The following is a 19,893-nucleotide window of genomic DNA, read 5'->3' as shown; positions in this document are numbered from 1 at the left end:
GGGGGGGGGGGGGGGGGGGGGGGGGGCATGTGCAGTATTTGGTACACAGTTCAGAACCTGAATCTGCACTGTCACGTGCTTCAAAGAAGGGCAAAGCCTCCTGGGGAGAGCGGCCAGACTCCACAACTAATTCCCAGAATACATGCCATGTTTTGGGCAGGGGCTGCTGCTTTTACACCAGTGGGCTGTTTCCTCCGTCCAGCAAAATAAAGGAACCATTTCCATACAAGACATACAGGCATCTTAGAGCATTAGATTTCTGCTGGAAGATCTGAGCTGCAGCGTTGAGCCAGTTCCATCAAATGCACGGGGTAGCAGAGAATGCCCTGTGGTGATGAGACATTTAACTCCTAGTCAAGTCCAGCTGGGGCCACTGTCGGGTGTCTCGTGGTGAAGGAACTTGCGTGTCTAGAGAGGCTTCTAGCTTTGGAACTTGAGGCAGGTTGTGAAGGGAGGCCCTATCTGTGACCCTCGGTTAACATGTCTGGGAACTGGGCCCAGAAGACGGGAAGGACCATTGGGTGGCTAGAGCCCTTTCCCAGGCTTTGAGGGGAGTGGATTTCAACTCCTTCCTTTTGCATGTGTCACCTGTGGTAGGTCACTTAGTTTGTCTGTGCTTTTGCTCCCAGTCTGTAATGCAGAGATAATCATCCTCCCTGAGCCCCCAGCAGGTATGACGACAAACCCCTGAAAGATTATGAGGCACTTAGCTTGTTAGCAGGCGTCATAAAAGCACCTTGGATAGAGTGAAGCTTAGAAAGGAGTGAGCTGACCCAGGTCTGACAGCGAGTTGGTGGCAAAGACGGGAACAGGACTTGGTGCTTTTCCTCTACCCACCTGCCCCCACTCCCTCCAGGAGAATCAGTGGGCACTGGGAGTCCTGAGTCCTCCTTGGTCCCTTGCTGTAGTAACAGCCCATCATCCAAACTGGAGTGGGAGGCCACTGGGGGGGAGTCTACCCAGCACAATGCCCAGTATGAATGCTGCTGATGCATACTGTTGTCTCCCCAGGTCTGCGTGGCCCTGCTCTCCTCCCACCGGAATCTCTTCCTCTGCCGCCATCAGCTGCGTGTGGAGCCTGCCCCACACCATCCCCTGCCAAACCACGGCCTTTACCTGCGTCTTCCGGTGTTTCCCGTGCGACCCTTCCTGTGGGAGTGCCTCCTGGGCCACCCCGGAGTTCACGCAGCACTCGGTGGCTCCAATGGTGAAGATGACGAGGTCCAAGACTTTCCAGGCATACCTGCCTTCGTGCCACAGGACCTACAGCTGCATTCACTGCAGGGCTCATCTGGCCAATCACGATGAACTCATTTCCAAGGTATGTGTAGCCCCTGCTCCCCACAGGCTTTCCATGTGGCTCCTGTAGCATTCCCCAAGCCGTGTGCTAGGACTGCCCCTAGATGCGGGCTCCCTTCTTCTGGTGCATGGAAATGCCTGGCTTTCTGGCCCCCAGACATGTGCTTTGGAACCAAGTCCTAGTCTGATAGATCGAGTTGAGAGCCATGGGTTCGTTTTCTTTGGGGCACGGGTTCTGCTGCTGTGACGTGGGGAGCACTTGCTGGTGGTCTGGGTTCTCCGCCTTGCTTCTAGCTGCCAAACTGCCTGTATCACTGGCTAGTCACAGTGTTGCCTTGTCATGCAAGCACGTGCCTAAGTAACGACAGGGATGTGGCATGTTGGGGAATGGGCAGGCAGGCGCTTACTTGGTGATCTCTGTTAGGGTGCAGTCCCTGGCATGGATATAGTTCGGCCTTTTGCTTTCGCTGGTTTGGAAAGAGGCAGTTTTTCGAGGCTCTGCTGCCTTGGTGTTCAGATTGCTGTAGCTTTGCAGCGCTCTGCAGTCTTGGAAGAGTGGCCGTGAGGCACGGAAAAACAGTGGGCCAAGAGAAGGGCTCCAAACAGCTGGGGTGTCTCATTCTGCTCTTCTTACAGGGGGAAGAGACCTTTTGGATCAGCTGAATTTAAGCACTAAGGAGTAAGAACATTGGGTGTAGAGTTGGCCTAAGGGGCATCTTTCTGAGGGGGGAAAGATGCTGCTGGAGTGGCCTTCTGAGCCTGCTGTGTGTGGTAGAGTCAGGCATCGGGTTCCCAAGTCTGGGTTGGTGCCGGGGCTGCAAAGCCTGTTCAGCTCAGAAAGCTTGTCTCCAGGAAAGGCAGCCAGGCTGCAAGGCTAGTAAACTGAGCAGGGAGAGAAAACTGCACAGAGGAGCCCTCGGGGCAAAGGGTTGGGAGGAATCTGCCAAGACAGGCACTGGGAGAAAGGGCAGCCCTTGGAAATGCTTGAGGCTAGACCTTGTAGGTGGGTCCTCTCACTCTCTCACCAGGGCGACCTGCCTTGGCAGTGCCATCCTTGACGGCACTGCAGCTGTCTTCTTCCTGGAAGCAGCTAGAACCCAGACTGGACAACTCCAGCAGGAGTCAGGGTTTCGGCTCCCTCTTCCCTCTGACACAGCAGGTCCTCAGCATGGAAAGACATGGGGTGAGGCCTAGGGATAACTCTCTCCTGTGTGACTTTCTCTCATCACCTGTCTGTCCTAGTCCCCTCTTCTGTGCCGTGTAGCTGGGCAGCTTTGCAGGGAGCAGTTTCAGGCAAAGCTGATGAGGGGTGCTGATTTTCATTGTGCAGAATTAGTAAAAACCCAAGTCTGGGAAGGTGGGGTAGGAATGTTGCCCTGCTCCTTTCTCTTTCCCCTAAGAATCCCTCCCTGGATCTGTGTTGCAAATCTTTGTCTAAGGTGGCTGCACTGGCGGCTCTGGCTCTGGGGCCTAGCAGGGTCTTAAGCCCACAAGGTGTTTTGGTTTGCTGTGGATTTGTATTGCAGCAGTGTCTTGGACCTCCAACACAGACCACTTCTGGGCCATGTCCAAACCCCATGCAAAAAAGATGGTCTGTTTCCAAAGAGCTGAGAGGGCGAGTGCCACCTTCTCCCAGTTTGGATCCAAGCTCCCTCCCCTCCTCCCAGACCCTTTACAGCCCAGCTGTCCCACACATAGGCTCGCCTCTGAAACCTGAGCGGTGGAACTGTGCTGTAGGTTTCCCTTGTGCAAGCCCAGCTAGGTGCAAGGAAGTAACCAGCAGTAGCAGAAAGTGACCATGGGTAATGTGAAACCCTTTGATCCTAATTACTCAGCCACAGAGATTCCTGAAAGAGAGGGAGAGAGAGGTTTCCTGTCTGATTTGGGATCCGATAAGATTGCTTTAACCACAGCCACCCATGTGACTCCAGTGCTGGGAACTTCCTCCACCCCCTTAAAAATAGGCTGCTTCTGTACCAGCAGGGTGGTGGGTTCGGGCTTAGAGGAATTAATTCCTTCTGCCCTAAATTGCACAGAACCCACAGGGGAGCCGTGTGCAGCTTTGGATGCTATGAGCTTCTAGCTCCTTTGGAGAGCTGCACATTGCAGCATTGGCTGGCATTGTCAGCCAAAGCCCCAGCTGGAGTTGAATCTCAGTATTGTTCTACTTCAGTCCAGAATTTATTTCCTCTTCATCTCCCAGTTCTCCCCTTTCCCCTTCAACACCAGTGTTTGCTTAATCTGGTTTTGCAGTGCATTGCCAGAACTGGGGCTCACAAGTGATTTGACAAGCCAGGCTTGTTTAAAAACAGAAACCTTTCAAATTTTAAGGTGGGCTGAAGGTTTCTTAATCAGCAAGTGCTATTTAAAGGGCCAGGATCGATGCAGATGCTTTTAGCAAACCCTGGAGCTGTTACATGAAACAAGTTGCTGAAATGTTGCCTGCTTACTTGGCCTTTTATTTGATGTGGCCAGAGGCAGAAAGTGATTTTGGCTAATATCTGATTTGTAATAGGATCCCTACAGTGGGTTTAATTGTCTGGCCAAGAAAGTTCTTATTCACTCGGGAAATAAAAGGTGACCAGGTAAATTGGGTAGGGGGGGTGGCACTAGCTTCCTTTGTGTTCCTTGGGTGTCTTGGTTAACATGAGTGGGGGTCCTATGCGTCTAATTCTCTTGTTCCCTCCTAGCCATGCTCCATTTAAACACATGCCAAACTTAACACGGGCTTCAGTTTCATTATTCTTTCTGATGCTGAGAGCAGGCAAAGCACAGGACTGAGACGCGAGAGCTGCACTCTGTCTCCAGCTCTGCAACAGACTTCTGGCGTGACCTTTGGCAAAGCACTTGATTTTTCTGTCCTTCGTTTGCCTCGCCTCTGAAATAGAAGTGATGATACTTTTATCTGTCTCATCTGGTTAGCCAGTGCACCCTGCAAGGCAGACACAGCCTCTTATCAAGTGTTTCTCCGGTAGGGTCCAAATCCTAATTGGGGCTTCCAGGTGCTATTGTAAGGCCTGTAACAATCATCATGCCATACAGCTACAGTGTAGAGAGCCCAACTGAAAGTTTAGCTGTGGCTAAGGAGGAAAGTGTATCTGGCGTTGCATAGATCTCCCCCCCAGATATACAGAGTTTTATAGTGTTTCGTATAAGGATCTGAAAACATGGTTCTGACAGATGTGACCCAGTGGTGGGAAGACCTGTCTCTAGGGGGGAACTCATTGGAACAGGACAGCTCCCCGGCTGTCCCGCGGTGATCTTGGGGCTCTAAGCCACAGGGTGGACCTCAGCACTGCTGCTTTCTGTCGGACTCTACAACAGAGCGCTGGTGGGATCCCTTTTGCTGTCACAGTTCATTTGCATCTGGTGTCTGGCGTTACGCAGATCAAAAGCAAGAGCACCAGCATACCGAGCCAAACAGAGCAATAATCCAGCAGAAATGTGCTTGGTTATGGAAACATTTCGGGAATGTCTCGTGGGCTTCCTACAGCTGCTTTTTCATGAGCCGTTGTAATCCTAGCACTCAGTAGTAGCCAGCAAAATCTTGTGTGAAGTTGGCTGAAGAGTTGCTCAAAGAGATCTTTGACCTTTGTATCGGACTCCTCTTCTTATGTGTATAGACATGGGTATGGGCCCGTGCTGTACAGACTGCTCACCTGGAGCAGTGAATCATTCGGAAGGAAAGATTTAGGGGTAGCTGTCTGACTTTGGCATGTGTGACTGGGCTGCAGAAGGAACTGTCCTGTGCTAGGACTCAAGATTGTGCATGCTTTTATATAGGAGCACTAGCAGCTATAGTGCTGGGTTTGCTGGTCAGATGCCCCTGGCATGTTAGAGAGACCAACCTCATGCTATGCCACGCTCCAAGGATCACACGAGTGTGGGAAATACGGTACCCATTTCCACACAAATCTTGGATGAATTCAAGTACCTGGATTTGTGAATGAAACTAGGACTGGGTAGATCCATTCAGTCCCTGCTGTAAGCAAGTCAAGTCAAGAGGAGCTTACATACTAGTCACCCAGGGCTGGTCTCTGCACTCACAGCTTAGACTTCCCAGTCTTCACTGCTGGGTCCCCTGCTCCTTTTTGTTGCTGTCCTGAGAACATCTCTTTTGATAGGCGGGCAGGCTTTGTGTTGAACTGCCCTCTGTGCTTTTCTCACTGTGGGGGGGAGAGGAGCTGTAGATGGGCAACCTGATTTCTATGCCAGAATTGTGCTGTCTGGAGCACTCGGCAGGCAGGAAGCACAGACAGACTTGAGGCTTCTCCTCTTGTGCTCTTGTTTTGGAGGAAAAAAACAGCTGGCCTAAGAACTTCACATGCTGGTCCATACAATGCAGGTTCTTCCCCCTTACTCCATACCATAGTATCCGAGCGCTTTGCAAATCCAGGAGCAACTTTGACAGGATCTGCACCAACCCATGTAAAGAAAAGAAAAGGGTGTGCTCTGCTGGTGTTGGGGGAAAGCCAGGGGCAGTCTCCCAGGGGAGTGAAGGAAGGTTATAGGGAAGCGGCACGCTTCAGTGCACATTGCAGCTTGCAAAGGGGAGGGGAGCAGTTTGAGAGTATGTTGTACCAGACCAGAGGGTCTGCAGAAGGAGCCTTGCTACTGGCCTGCCTGGTGCTGTGGTTTTTGTGCTGTGCTCTCTGAGGTTTTTTTCCTTCCTTTTTAACATTTGGAGCATGCATCAGATAACACCGTGCATCACAGCAGCAGCAGCAGAAGCACTCTGTGGCAGGCATGGCGAGCAGCTCTGTTGAATACCTCAGTGAGCAGACAGGTAGCACCCCAGCTAGCTTATTTTCATGGAAGACAGCAGCTGCTTCCAGACGGTCCTCTGCTTGCCTCCATGCTGCAGCAGGAGTTCTCCTGGATGGAGCTTTCTGGAATTCTGTGAGTGTGTGAGTGAGTGAATTTGAGTGCCGGGCAACAGGGAGAGGAGTCAGCAAGGGAGGTTTAGATTAGCTGTTAGGAAGAATTTCCTGACTGAGGGGGTTGAGCACTGAAACAGATTCCCAAAGAGTCTGTCACTGGAACTTTTTAGTGCAGGTTGGACAAATCCTAGTGCAGGCTGTTCCCACCTCAAGCAGAGGCTAGGTGCTCTGAATGTACAAGAAATCCAGCTGTTGGCTTCCTGGATACAGTAACCTAGACACTTGTACCTTTTAATTTATGCAGGGATAGATCCCAGTCTCGCTGAAGTCAGTGCCTTACCTCTGGCTTCAGCGAGCTTGGGAATGGGCCCATAATGTCATGGGCCCATTCCCATCTTGGTTCAGACCAGCAATGGACTCTAAACAAGTGAGCGGAATAATGGCCTGCATGGTAGAAACCAAAGGCTTCATGTGAGCCATCTGCTGTCTCCTGATCTCATGGCACTGGCAGGTTTTCCTTCCTGATGCAACCAGCTGCCCCTGAGCACTCTTACCCTGGGGAGCAGAGAAGATCAACGAGGGAGTATCTCCGAGGGGCACAGCTGGAAATTGTGTGGTGCCATCAGGTGAAGAAACTGGAAAAATAAGTATCGGCACAGAGCCAGCTGGTTGCTTATTCTCCTTCCAGTAGTGCAAAACAAGGCCCTGTCCCTTTCTGCAGGGCTGAGGAGTGGGATTTAGGATCAAGCTGTAGACTGATGTTTTAAGGTCAGGAAGGACTGAAGGATCACCCTGTCCACCTCCTTGTGTGTCATGGAACTTATAGGCCCCCCCAAGTTTCACAGGTTTTGGTTGTTTCTTTTTACCATTTTTAGTTGTCGTGTTCATGTTTCATCCTGGTCTCCAACTCTGATTTCTTCCCTAATCGTTATAGTCGGATGTTATCTGGAGCTCTGCTCTTAACTGTCAGTCTTCCAGGAGCCCAGACTGTAAGTAATGAGCAGGGAGCCAGTTAGTGCTCTAGAAAGTCATTGTTCTTTGAGCCTAGTTTTCTGTGACAAACTTAGAAGGGTTTTTGTGAAGGAGGGACCCAGAAGTGTGCGACTTTCAAGTCATTCTGTATGAGCCAGGTGGGTCTCTCTCCAGTTCTGAGCCGGACAGGAGAAAGGAGAATAAAATGAACAATCTGAGGCCTCTTCCTGGAACCACCTGAACGTGAGACCTGAGCTGAGTACTAAATGTCAGTAATAACTGTTGTCCTGCACAGCTGGAGGGCTCCAGGGACTGTAATCTTCCATCAGCCTAATCCTGCAAGTGGCCGAGCTCCATCAGTTCCCAAGGCCTCAGTGAGACGTGGAGGCACTCAGGATCACAGTGATTATTTATTCAGCTCCTGGTTGTTTGATAGGAAGAGCCCTGGGTAATGTGCATTTCCCTGGGTAATTGTGTTTATACAGCAATTAAACGCTCTGTGAGTCTCCAGCGTTTCATACTGCTCAAAACAGGGACTGATGGAGTAAATCCAGAATAATTTAAAATGACCAGGATTTAGGGGTGGGAGGAGGTGGAGGCGGACTTTTTTTCTGACCTGCCGTTTTCTTTACGGAAATAACTCTCCCATGATCTGCCGCTTTCTCTGCCTGAGAATTAATGGTTTGGGCATAAATAAAATATTGCTCCCATTTATTTTCCAGGGAGCTGCCAGGGCCGAAGGGCGGTGAATCATCCCTGTGTTTTTGCTGCATCTGCTGCAGACCCTGAGCGAGTGGGGCACGGAGCCACGCACATCAGAAAGTGGGTGGGTGGGGCACTTGCTGCTTTCTGTGCCATGAAGAGATGCGTGCTGGCATGAGATGGGGAGGGCTTGCCGAAAGCAGTGTTTTAGCAATTATTCATGGCAACTTTTGTTTATACCTAAGTCTGTGCCCGGGAGAAGGGGAGTCTCCCTGCCCTAACACTGAGCTGCCAATCACCGTGATGCAGGAAATGGATTATGGGGCTGTTTCTCCCACCTTGTCTCATTCCTGATCCTGATCTGGGTACCACGACCTGCCACCAGGACAAGGAAGTGCTTTGGCTTTGCTGATCCATTCCCCTCTGGCTTGCAGTGCCCTGCATGTTGCTGATGGTGGGTGGGGAGTGACTTTAGCTGCTGTGAGCTCTGCAAGGTGCCTCAGCTGCTGCTGCTCCAGCAGAGGATCAGTCTTGCAAAAATTCTCTGGCAGGTGAGCAAAAACTGGCAGGAGCTGAGCACAGATGCAAAGGGCCACTCTCTGCTGTTCCCTTCTCTCCAAGTACGCTGTGTGCTTGTGTCTCCATCCCCACTACCCACAGTTACAGAGGGGGCTAAGGCAGGTCCCATCATCCCTGAGAGCTGGCATTTCCGCTTTCCAGGGAGCTCTGCTTGATATGAACAGTGCTGGTTAGAAACAGCTGGAGAGAAGCTGGCTGCCAGAGACCTGAAGGCCAGACTCCTGTGTGGGATGCCCTTGATCCTCAAGTCAGGGCATTGCAGTGACGCTATAGTGGGAGCACTCCTAACCCCTTGCTTTTCAATAGGAGGGGATATAAAAGCAGAGACATCCCAATAGGTTGAACAGGGGGAGCTGTTCTGTTGTTTTCAACCCTCTTCCCTGCCTGAGGAGGATGCTGTCCTGGCTCCATGCCCATCCCATTTCCTGGCAGAGGGGCATGTCCCGTTCTTGCCACCCATGGAACAGCTCCAGGGTTTGCTGAAGAGCTGATCCTTGCCATCGTTGTGAGTATGACATTGTGTTTCTTGTTAACTTCCTGGTTGCACTCACAAAATTTGGTGCTGCACTGATACTGTGCAGGCAGGCATTATTATGGCCCTAATTAAATAACTGCATTAGCACTTTCCATTATCCATGCCAGTTTGGTCCTCTGCTTGCCTCTGATCTATAGTGGAGCAGTCATTAGCATGGGAAATGGGCCCTGCCCCCACTCCCCAGCCTTTGATAGTTGCACAGTGAGAGCCAGCGCCAACCCACAGGGAAATGGCGACACTCGCAATGGAAACAGAGCAGCAGCTGCTGCCGTACTTGCAGCCACGCCAAAAAAAAAAGGCATTTTTCATTCCTCTCTGTGGCGGGGAAGAAACAGCTGAGCCTTCTGGGGGGTTGGGTTTGTCCAGATCCTTCCCCATAAGTAAATAATAGTGCTGCTACTAATAAAGTCCCTTTTCAAAGTGCCCTTTGAGCCGTCTGGTGCTGCAGTCCCTGTCTTGGGTGCCGATGGCCAGAAACTCTTGACTGCTTGCAGCTCTGTCAGCTTCCTGGGGACTGGGGTGCCCTAGTCCCCGGGTACTGGGCGAGTGACTGAATTCCACGGCACGGTTTGATGCAGGAGGTGCTTTACTGAGGCTAGTCAGTACGCAGCTGTCCTCACAGAGTGCAACGCACGCGCTTGGGGAGTACTTCTATCAGCATAAAAAGAATGGACCGTGCAAGAGTGGCTTTGAATCCCTTGAGCTGGCTGGGGCTGCCCTGGGCCGAATTCCCATCCCACCCACAACGCTGGAGTTATGGGTTTGCGTGGGGAGCTGGACTCGCAGCTGCCTACACAGAGCACCAAGACAGAGCTCAGAGCTGCTGCCTTCTCCTTCCTGTCTATGCACCATTGTTTTGAAGGATACCGGGCTCGCAGCTGTTACACTTACTGTGCCACTGGTGTTCCCAAGATGCTGAGAGCCTCTCCTTTCCCTTGGGGAGCAGGGGGGTGGGGGCATAGCACTGCCACCTCAAGGCACTCAGCCCACAAACCCAGGCACCAAAGTCACCAAGTATATGCAGTAGTAAATATGGGGCCTTTTGCCTTTGCCTTCTGGCTTTTGCTGCGTATTTGCATTATCCCTGCACCAGCCTCGGGGCCAGAAATGTACTTTTCTTAAATAATAGATAAAAGCTGAGATTTGTGCAGCAGTCACGCACCCCTGGTAGCCTGCGGCTTTTGTAACCAGCCTGAACTGGGTGAGACTCTTGATAAAATCATGAGTGGGTAGTACTGCGCTCGAGCTGAGCGTGAGCCTGCTGGGTGACTCCCTGCTTGCTTGGAGGACGGGGCGAGTCGGAGCTGCACACTAAATGGTCATTAGCGCTTTGCTGTCTCCCCAGTTGCTGAGGTTTGCTCTTCACCCTGTTTCTCTGGCTACGAACGAGCCTTCGGGAGTCCTGCATCCCCTGATGCGAATGCCTGACATAGGACATAGGAACTGATTTGATGACGGGGAAATTGCTCCTGTGTGCTGGCCCTCCAGTCATTTGTACAACCCATCTGCCCAAGAGCCAAACAGCCCCAGCCACAGCGGCTGTGAGAGCCTGCCCAGCAAGCTGGACGGGGCAGCATTTCACAATTCGCCTCCCATCTTATCAGCACCTGCACAGCTCCGTTTGTTTCTTGTCTCTCTTGGCAACACTTTTGGCATGAAGATGTTGCTGGGGACAGTGTATTAAGGCATTTTCTCACAAGTAATGCAACTCCTTTCCCCTCCCTCATACTCCTGAAAGTGGTCAAACATCCAGCCATTGCTGCCAGCTCTCGTGATTTTTATCATGCACCTTGTAACAATGGTTTGTCTTTGAGCCTCAGCTCCTTGACTTAGGTGAAGAGGAGAGAATTTCAGCTTCCTTTGGTTTGGTTTTTAAGGAAGCCACTAAGCTGTCCTGATTCCAGAGACCAACACAAACCTTCAAACCTCAGAAGGTAAATTAAAAACAAGAAAGAATTGGGGTTTTATATAGCCCCCCTCCCCTCCATCTTAGTATTTTTAGAAACATTCTCCAGATATCTGGTAGGCCGGACACAGGACTTTTGACCATTTGGATTTGGCAGTAACATGACTGAAAAGCTGCTGGATAGAGACCAGCGCAGTCCTAATAGGGTCTGAGACAGGATTTCCCAAAGGACTTCAATCTTTAAGTTAGGAGATTTGGAGGTTTCTGGTTGTGTTTTTTCCTTGTGGTAGAATGAGAAGAGGAATTCAGATCCCACTTACGAAAAATGATTCCGCTGGTGGAAGCAATGCAGGTCTGCCCTAGTGTGGCATAAACACCGTACTGTTGACAGGTGAGAGTCTCCTTCAGTGAGGGCTGGTATAAGGGCTGAGGTGGCCCTTGATTGCCTCTGCTGTTCCTGTCCAGCTCACCTAGCTGAGAAATCAGCTTAGCTACACTTGCTGGAAGCAGACTGACTTTTTTTTCTTAGTCTCCTGACAGACGTCACAGGAGACCTGCCTTTGTCTGACACAGCAGGAATTGGCTCCCCCGGCATGGAACGAGTGCCACTAATAGCCTGGCAGTTCCATGTGCATGTGGCCAGACCTTTTGTGCTGTTGCTGGCCTCTGCTGCTCCCCACCTATCCTGTGCAGGGAAAGTGCTGAGATTGTTCCTGTTAGCACAAAAGGTGCTGATCAGCAGGATGATTTTCCCCAGCTGTTCTCCTGAAGCATACCCACTGCCCACAGCGGGTAGATGGAGCCAAGGGCTTTAAAGGGTCTTGGCCACAACAGCCATAGTTTTCTAACACACGGTGCCTTTTGTTACAGCTGGTAACAAAGCAGTGCTTCCCAGCCTGAGACGGGTACCATGCAGGGATTACATAATCCATCCCTGAAATGCATCTGTTGCTGGGGTGAGACACTAAGAGCCAGTAGGCTGTGTCCAGAGGTGTTGCACGGCAGCCTGGGGCAGGAAGTGAGGAGAATAGCATGCCCAACTGGAACGCCAGGCCAAGCTGAAGTCATTGAATCCCACTGGAAATGCACTTGGTCGTAATTCCACACTTCCAGGGGGCTCAAGTAACACTGGAGACCTGGGGTGAGACGGTTAATAGCCAGGGGCATAGTTATAGACAGGTTCAGACATGTCACCCCTGTGGGGTGGAACAGCACCCTAGCCAGGTCCCCTGAGCATCCCATGTGCAGCACAGGCAGAAGGGTCGGCATAACGTTTAACGTGACGGTTCCCTGCCCGTTGGGTGGTTAAGAATGAATGGGGCCCAGAGGTTCTTCGGCCAGATGCAGCTGAGGGATGAGTTCCTGCAATTTGTGCTTCCCCAGGAAAGGCTTGAGAGCAGTCTGCACAGACTGGGGAGACCCACTTAGTGCCACAGCTCCCAGTCCCAGGGCCCACAACACATGGGTGCTAGCGAAGCACTCGCATCCTTCCTGCCGTCTGAGTTCCCATTCCCAACTCCCAAGTAATCTCCTCCCAAAATGATCCTGCACCTAGTACTGTTGCTAAGCATTCTGGTGGCTATAAACAGGGTGCAAGAACATCTCTTGCTCTCGGATCATTTTAGTCTTCTCGATCAGCGGGGCTTGCAAGCTGCCCGTAAGGCCGAGCTGTCTGTGCGAGGTTGATTGTTCATGGAGTAGCTGCGGAGAAGACCTGGGGCTGGTGGAGAAGAGAGAGGAGAGGGTAGGAAAGGGAACTAATCCTGCTGATAAATAGGACTGCATTGCTGATGGAGCATCCTTTGCTGCGCACTGGTGTTGTATTTATGACACAAACAAGCCAGCGCTTGGTTGTGCTGCAGATCGACTCGTTGGCTCTGCTGGTTTCTGCAGTGCAGGAATCCAGTTTGGAAAGGGCACGGTTGTGTGCACAAAGCGGCTAATGCTTGTGCTTTGACGTAGAGAGTGGGAGGTGGCGATGTGACTGTTTCGGGACGAGGGACCGTTGTGCTTGGCGTGCATCTTTGCGAGGCTGTGAGGGAAAGCGGCACAGAGAACTCCATCCAACGGGAGCTAGCCTGCGCTCTGCTATAGGCTCATTCAGCCCGGCAGCTCCAGGCTGAGCTGCCTGAAGACTTCATGCACTCTCGCCCTTTATCTGCTGTAGCCCCAGATCTGAGCCAGTACCAGTGTTTGCTCACTGACAATCAGGTGTCTAAAGGTGCTTGTAAAGCCCATGTCTGCAGACCACTGGTGCAGGAGGTGCCAGTATTACGATGGAAACACCTCGCCTGCCTTGGAATAAGCGACGGATGAAGGCCACTGGGGAGTTTGTATGAGGGCTCCGATTAAAGACAAGGCTGAATCCTTCTCTCAGCTCCAAGCAGCACAAATCCTGCAGCTGCGCTGACCTTCCCTATCTGAGCTCTGCTAGGCATTTCTATGGTAATTGAGTTCCTCTGCAGGGCTCATCAAAGACAGTTAGCCAGCTGCAAACACCTGTTGCTGCCAGCGTTAATAGGGGAGTGTGGAAAGCAGCGGGAAAGCTTCTGCATTGGAACTTGCTTTTAGACCCATCTTCCGTGCAGCTAAGAGAAGAGCTGGTGCGTTTCCCATTACTGGCTTCAGTCAGGCTTGCTGCAGAGAGAGGGGAGCTGGTTGGTGTTCTGTGTTAAGTAGCCGTCAGCTGGGAAAGACATTAAGGGCATGTGGAAGCGGAAAATAAAATCACCCTGAAATGCTTTTTGTGCACATGCCAAGATCTGGGGTGCAGACGGCAAACAGATTCTGCTTCCAGCCCGTTATATAACGCTGAGGCCTGGAAATCAAATGGTAGCATTGGACACCAAAGTGAGCTGTCTGTTGTGGGCCTGCACACCCTCGAGCCACAGTGAGGACAGCCTTTGTGGATTTTACTAATGCATCCACTGCTTTCCTAAAACCCCAAAGTTCAGGGACAAGCTGGTGCTAGGTTGGGGACAAAGAACAGCACCTGATTGAGACAGGTTGGATCACAGGGCTCTGTCTGCAAAAGTCCCTGGCTGAAAGAAAGCATTGCCACAGTGCCAGGTGCTAGTCTAAATAAGTTTAGCTGGCAGGGGGAGGCTGCAGTGATGGGTGCAGTGTCCGAATGGAGGTGGTGTCTTGGGAAGCAGTGGGGATGTAGCTGCTCCACCTGATTCTCCCCTAGTCCATTGGATGGCCTGGGCAAGTCATCTTTCCCTGCCTGTTTCCCCATAGATATGTCTGGTAAGAAACCATCCTAACCCTAGAGATCTGACAGTACACCCAGGCACTTTACAGAGATGGAGTTGAGACGAGGTCATGACCTGCCCGAGGTCACACAAGAAACTAGTGGTATTGGCTTATTTTCCAGGAGCTTCTAGTAACCAGGGCATACAGTGCTGTCATAGATGTGATGGACATGTATGCCATGAGGACAGGCATGGTCTCAGGGGGGAGCAGAGGGGGCAGTGATGGGATTTCACTGGTTTGTAAGGAAGCAGCAGGGCTCAGATCACTGATCACTTTATAATGTACCCTTGTCTGCGAGAGCCTGCATGTGACCCCCTCAAATCAGCTTTAAGTCTAGATCACGCTCACACCTCCTTGCCAGACACGAGCATGAGAACAGGATTTCTGTCCCTTAGGAGGGCAAGTGTAGAGTCAGCAGCCAGAGCTACCAAATCCCTGTGCACGCATGGCCCAAGTCACTGAAAGGCGGAAGGAGTATGAGCAGGGTTGGAGGGGGTTATATGGGTCTCTGAACTGGAGGAAGTTCTTGCCTGTGAATATCCAGGTCTCTCTAACCTCCCCCCCCCCTCCTTTTTTTCTTGCTTGTTTTGCCACAACAGGGAGATCACAGGCACAGAGGAACCAGCCCCCTTTTCAGCGGCCAAGTGGCCACAACTGCCTTCCCAGAGGAGACGTGCTGACGTCCTCAGAACCTTGCCCCCCCTGCCCCGCAGCTCATCTCTTGTGCAGTGAGAACTAATAATAGCTGTTGGGACTCCAGCTGGCAGGGTCCTGTCGCTCGTTGCTCTCCTCCCGTCTCCCCTCTGCCTGCCTGGGTGGTGGGGGAGGCTGTTGGCCGGACCAAGGGGCACGTTTTCTTTCCCGTTGTGCCCTGCAGAGATGGAGGTACAGTGCTTGGCCATGTGGAGTCCTGGCAACTGCTCCTTGGTTTTCCCGATGATTCCAGCGATCAGTGTTAATGTGTTCCCCTATTGTCTGGGGCCAGCACAAAGACTGCGAGGTTAATCCTGCCCTGTGTTGAGTGTGTGGGACTGCTGAGCCAGGCAGGGAGTGATTGGGGATCCTGGCTCCGAGGCCGAGAAGAAGGGGTGTGTGGGGAGGCTGCGCATGGGTGGATGTGGGGGCCACATCCAGTTTCTTCTGTCCAGACTCCAGTGACTGCTGACAGTCGTGAACCAGAAAGCACAAGCAGTGCTCGTGATGGAGGAGGAACGGGACACAATGGAAAGAAGGGGGAGAGCCCTTCTGAGCTCCTCCAGAGTAGTGCCTGTTTCCTCAAAAGCGGACAAGGGGCCAAACAAAGCACCCACTGCAAATGGGGCAGAGATTTGGGGCATTGGAAATCCCCATCAGCACTGAACAAGCTGCCCAGATCCCAGCACCCCCTGCCTTGGGAGCATTTGGAAGCTGAGCCCAGAGGTGAATTTTGCAGGTGAAGCCGATCTTTAATAGACAAGACGGCAGCATTTAGCCCTTCCTAATGAGAGAGAGGTGGAGGGAAGGATGGTGTTTTGGCACGAGGGAACTTTGCTTTTGATTGTCCAGAGAGAGATCTTGTGTATGGTTTTCATCTGTCCCTCCCTGCTCAGACGTCAGGGTGTGGAGGAGTTGTGCTCGCCAGCACAGTGGGCCAGGTTTCCAACCAGACTCAGAGTTAGCAACAGGCAGAAAATAAATGTGCTTGGCTTTTCAGTGGGAAACAAACCATCCTTTCCGTTTCTTTGGGCTGTAGGGTATGCGCCAGGAGCTGTTATTCTGCAGGGCAAGAAGTCCGGGTTTCTGTCGCAGAGGCTCAGCTGCTAGTGTGCTTTCTAAAAAATGTTTAAGGGCATTACAAAACCCGCCTTGAGACAGCATGCAGCGGGGAAACCAGCCCAGAGCCGGGCTGTCGCATCCTGATGCAAAGCAAACGTGTTTGCAAAGCTGCCTTGGGTGGCTGTGTAGGACACATCTGCCCTAGGTGGGATCGTTTTCTCAGGTCTTCATCGTGATCATAGCAAGAACCGGGACAGGAGCCTCCCGACCCTGTCATCTTTGTTGCTTGATTTCTAAATGGAAAATACCTTCCCAGCCCCAAGTATGAGCTACCTGTGGTTATCGCCTCCTTTGTGTCTTTGTGGTGGGGCCAGAGGGAGCATTCTTGAAGCAGCAGCAGCCTCAATACCAGGCAGTGGGGTGTCAGAAAGCTCCAGCTGGGCTTCCTTCGAGGGGATGCGATTGTGCTATGGCAGCAAGCTGTTTGTGAAGGTAGTGTCCATCGGTGATGGCCGCATCCATAGGCAATGGCTGGAGATGGGTGCTGGTTTCTGTGGACTGACCACACAGGGAGTGTGCTGGGGTGAGAACTATGGCCTGTGGCTGGACATGAAGCAGGAAAATCCTGGCTGATCACTGGTGAGGTTGGTCATGCTCTGGTGATCTCTTCAAGCTGGCGAAGACCTGATAGACTGCAGTGGCCAACGGGACAGAGCCCTAGCCCATGGTGCGAGGAGGGGTCTCTCCAGATGAGCACCACAGCTCTTTGGGATTGGCAGGATGGTGCTTAGGGATCTGTCAGCCCAACACCTAGTGGTTGCTTATGTTGTTCATGGAAGACTGCCCAGTCTCCAGCAGTAACGGAAACTCCTGTTTTGGTCCCACGGCAGTCTCGGCTCCCAGGGCTGCTGCTGCTGGCAAATGCTGTTGCTTTGATGTTTATGGAAAACTCTTTTGGGAGGGAGTGGAAGGCAAGTGAGATTCAGCTGCTCCCGTTCTGCTTTGTGGAGCCCGCCTGCGCTTCCCCACCTGGGGACCCCATCTGCAACTTGGCAAAGAATCACTTAGGCCTGTAATGTGGCTTTAAGAAGCAGCTAATAATAATATTACCCAGAATAATCCTGCAGTGGGGGAGGGGGTGTTGGTAGCAAGCTTCTAAAATCCAACTTCTGTTTGCTTTCCAGTAGTGTGGAGAGCAAGGTAGCAGACATGCTGTAGCCCTGTCGGATGAGATACGGTGGGGCTGGGCAGTACCGTATGGCTGAGGATCACAGCAGCGCAGGACTTCAGTGCTGCAGAGAGTTTGAAAGCAGCTGCTCTTATAAGCCCTGTTTCATTCACATTTGAGTCATGCACCTTATTTAGCACTCTTCCTGGGAAAAGAGGCCTTTCTCAGCATGCAGGATCCCTCACTTTCACCAGAGCAAGGTGTGCCCTGGGCATCTTCTGGGAGCCCAGAGCTGTTTTTCCTTCCTCATCACAGTCTTTGAGCTCATCCTGAGAGCAGCATATCCTCCAGGAGCATCTGAATCATCTCGGCAGGCAGCTCCGCCTGAGCAAATCTGACAAGCAGTCATGGTCCTGGACGCAGCATGGTGTCTGTGTGTCCCTGGGCGGTGTTTTAGCCCAATGCATGCTCCTTCAGCCAGTGGTCCTCAGCCTCTCACAGCATGTCTGTGGGCACGGACCTTTGCTTTGGCTCCAGCTACCACGTGGTACCACATGCAGTTTCATAGTTTCTAGGGTCGGAAGGGACCTGAGCAGATCATCTAATCCGACCCCCTGCCATGGCAGGAAAGAGTACTGGGGTCAAATGACCCCAGTAAGGTGGTCATGCAACCTCCTCTTAAAAACCCCCAGGGTGGGAGCCTGCACCACCTCACTTGGAAGCTGGTTCCAGACCCTAGCCGCCCTGACTGTGAAGTAGCGCCTCCTGATGTCCAACTTAAACCTTCCCTCCGCCAGCTTGTGACCGTTGTTCCTGGTCACTCCTTGCGGCGCTCGGGGGAACAGGGACTCCCCCAGCGCCTGCTGATCCCCCCTAACCAGTTTATAACAGGCCACAAGATCCCCCCTCAGCCTTCTCTTTTGAAGGCTGAACAGGTTCAGGTCCCGCAACCTTTCCTCATAGGACCTACCCTGCTGTCCCTTGATCATACGAGTGGCCCTCCTCTGGACCCTCTCGATGCTGTCCACATCCCTCTTAAAGTGCGGCGCCCAGAACTGGATGCAGTACTCCAGCTGCGGCCTGACCAGTGCCGCATAGAGGGGGAGGATCACCTCCTTGGACCTGCTCGAGATGCATCTGTGGATGCACGACAAGGTGCAGTTGGCCTTCCTAGCCGCCTCCCCACATTGCCGAGTGGTCTGGGGGAGGACTGCACATGCACTCTTGGAGAGGGGGGTTCAAGCCCAGTCCTTGGGGAGTTGTAATCTCATCTGTTACTCAGTGAATTGCTCTTCTCTGTCTCACGTGCAGGCTGTGCCATGTCAGGGCTCTCTCTGAATAAGCCTCTTAAAGACCTGCTCGCTCCCAACACCTGCAGCTAAACTGGGACAGGGCAGGAACACATCTTGGGTCAGACAGACTTTTTCTGATGACATTGTCTTTGCATGCAGCGCAATGTGCTGCAATCCCAGGCAGGGCTCCCTGCATTGGGAGTAGGGTGGGTGTTTGATCCCTCTAGCTCTGAAGGCTCAAGCTGCCTGAGCTCAGGGGTTAGGAGCATCGGCTCAGAGGCAGAAACGCTCTTCCACAGGGCTGCTTCGGGAGATGGAGACAGCCAGCCAGAAATGCCCTGGGTGTGAAGGCTACAGCATGGAGTCACATGTAGAGTCTGGCTGACTCAGATATGACCTTGTCCATGCTGTCTGGGGGACGTTCGGCACAGCTTGTCTGGAGTAGAGATTGTCTGTGTGCATGCGCAGCACCTAGCACCACGAGGGCCTGATCTCTGACCAAAGTCTGTGGGCATTACTGCAATCATGATAATAGAAATAATGTAGATTTGAGCGCTTCCTTCAGTGGTGCAGTTGGCTGGTCACAAAGGCCACAGCAGCATCTGGAAAATGGAAGTGATGCCATGGGGCAGCTCAGGCCTAAACACTAGGTTTTGTCTATAGAAATGCAATCTGAAAGAGCTCTGGTGGGGGGCTGAGTTTGTGGAGGGCCCACGAGAAATGGGACTCAACTAGAGCATGAAAAACAGGAAGATGACATTCTCTCAAACCAGGAAGGTGAAGCCACCAGCATTTGCTTTGGGTGAAATACAGAAAAAAAACATAGGACCTCAGTGCTGGAGAGCACTGTGGGGGCTTGCAGGGCTGAGGGTGGTGATCAGATCAGGCGGTAGGAGACAGGTACAGTTCTCAGGAGGCTGCCAGCGCTCCCTCTAAAATGTGTACCGTTAGAACTTGAGACAGACCAGGCGCTTTCCACATCAAGGGCAGACCTTCATTGATCTGTTCTCATCTTCTCCTGACGTGTCACTTGGTGCCTTCCCTCCCAGGGCACACTGACGATGTGCAGTTCTCAGAACTTGCTGTCTCTCCTTTGAGGTCATTATGGAGGTTGTGGGGAATGTTCCCAAGCAGGGCAGCTTTCTATCAATGACTGATTTTTGTTTTCTTGCCTTTCAGTCCTTTCAAGGAAGCCAAGGGCGAGCCTACCTCTTCAACTCAGTGTGAGTGCAACTTCAGAACTGTCATTGCTGCATCTTTGGGGGGTAGACTTTTGACAAAAAACCCAAAAGCTCAAACCCCATAGATAAAAGCAGCAGAAGGATTTGCCTTCTTTCTTTGCAGTGAGAAGGCAGAGCTCAGACTCTGTGAGCTTGCATCAGCGCTGCAGAACGGTTGAAAAGAAACAGCGCTGATTCACACATGATTTTATATTCATGATATCAAGGATGATCCTGTCTTGGGCTGAGGGCTCGACCAGATAACCTCATATGGTGCCTTCCAGCCCTGCTGTATAACCTTATGATTCAGCTACAAGGCTGGGCTAAAGT

The 19,893-nt window shown here is 52.0% G+C and overlaps 1 protein-coding gene across 1 annotated transcript in view; it reads left to right on the top strand.

The window, feature by feature from the left end:
• YPEL2 (yippee like 2) overlaps positions 1-19,893 on the top strand; it is a 38,330-nt gene that overhangs the window by 11,473 nt on the left and 6,964 nt on the right. The window contains exons 2-3 of the mRNA XM_019511138.1: positions 1,012-1,321; positions 19,523-19,566. Coding sequence (XP_019366683.1) covers positions 1,205-1,321; positions 19,523-19,566 — 161 coding nt within the window. The 5' untranslated portion in view covers positions 1,012-1,204. The remainder of the gene's footprint in view (positions 1-1,011; positions 1,322-19,522; positions 19,567-19,893) is intronic.

This window comes from Gavialis gangeticus, unplaced genomic scaffold (genome assembly GCF_001723915.1).
Source record: "Gavialis gangeticus isolate Ggan-Ray unplaced genomic scaffold, GavGan_comp1, whole genome shotgun sequence".
Lineage (NCBI taxonomy): Eukaryota > Metazoa > Chordata > Crocodylia > Gavialidae > Gavialis > Gavialis gangeticus.
This window is presented reverse-complemented; position numbering and strand designations above follow the sequence as displayed.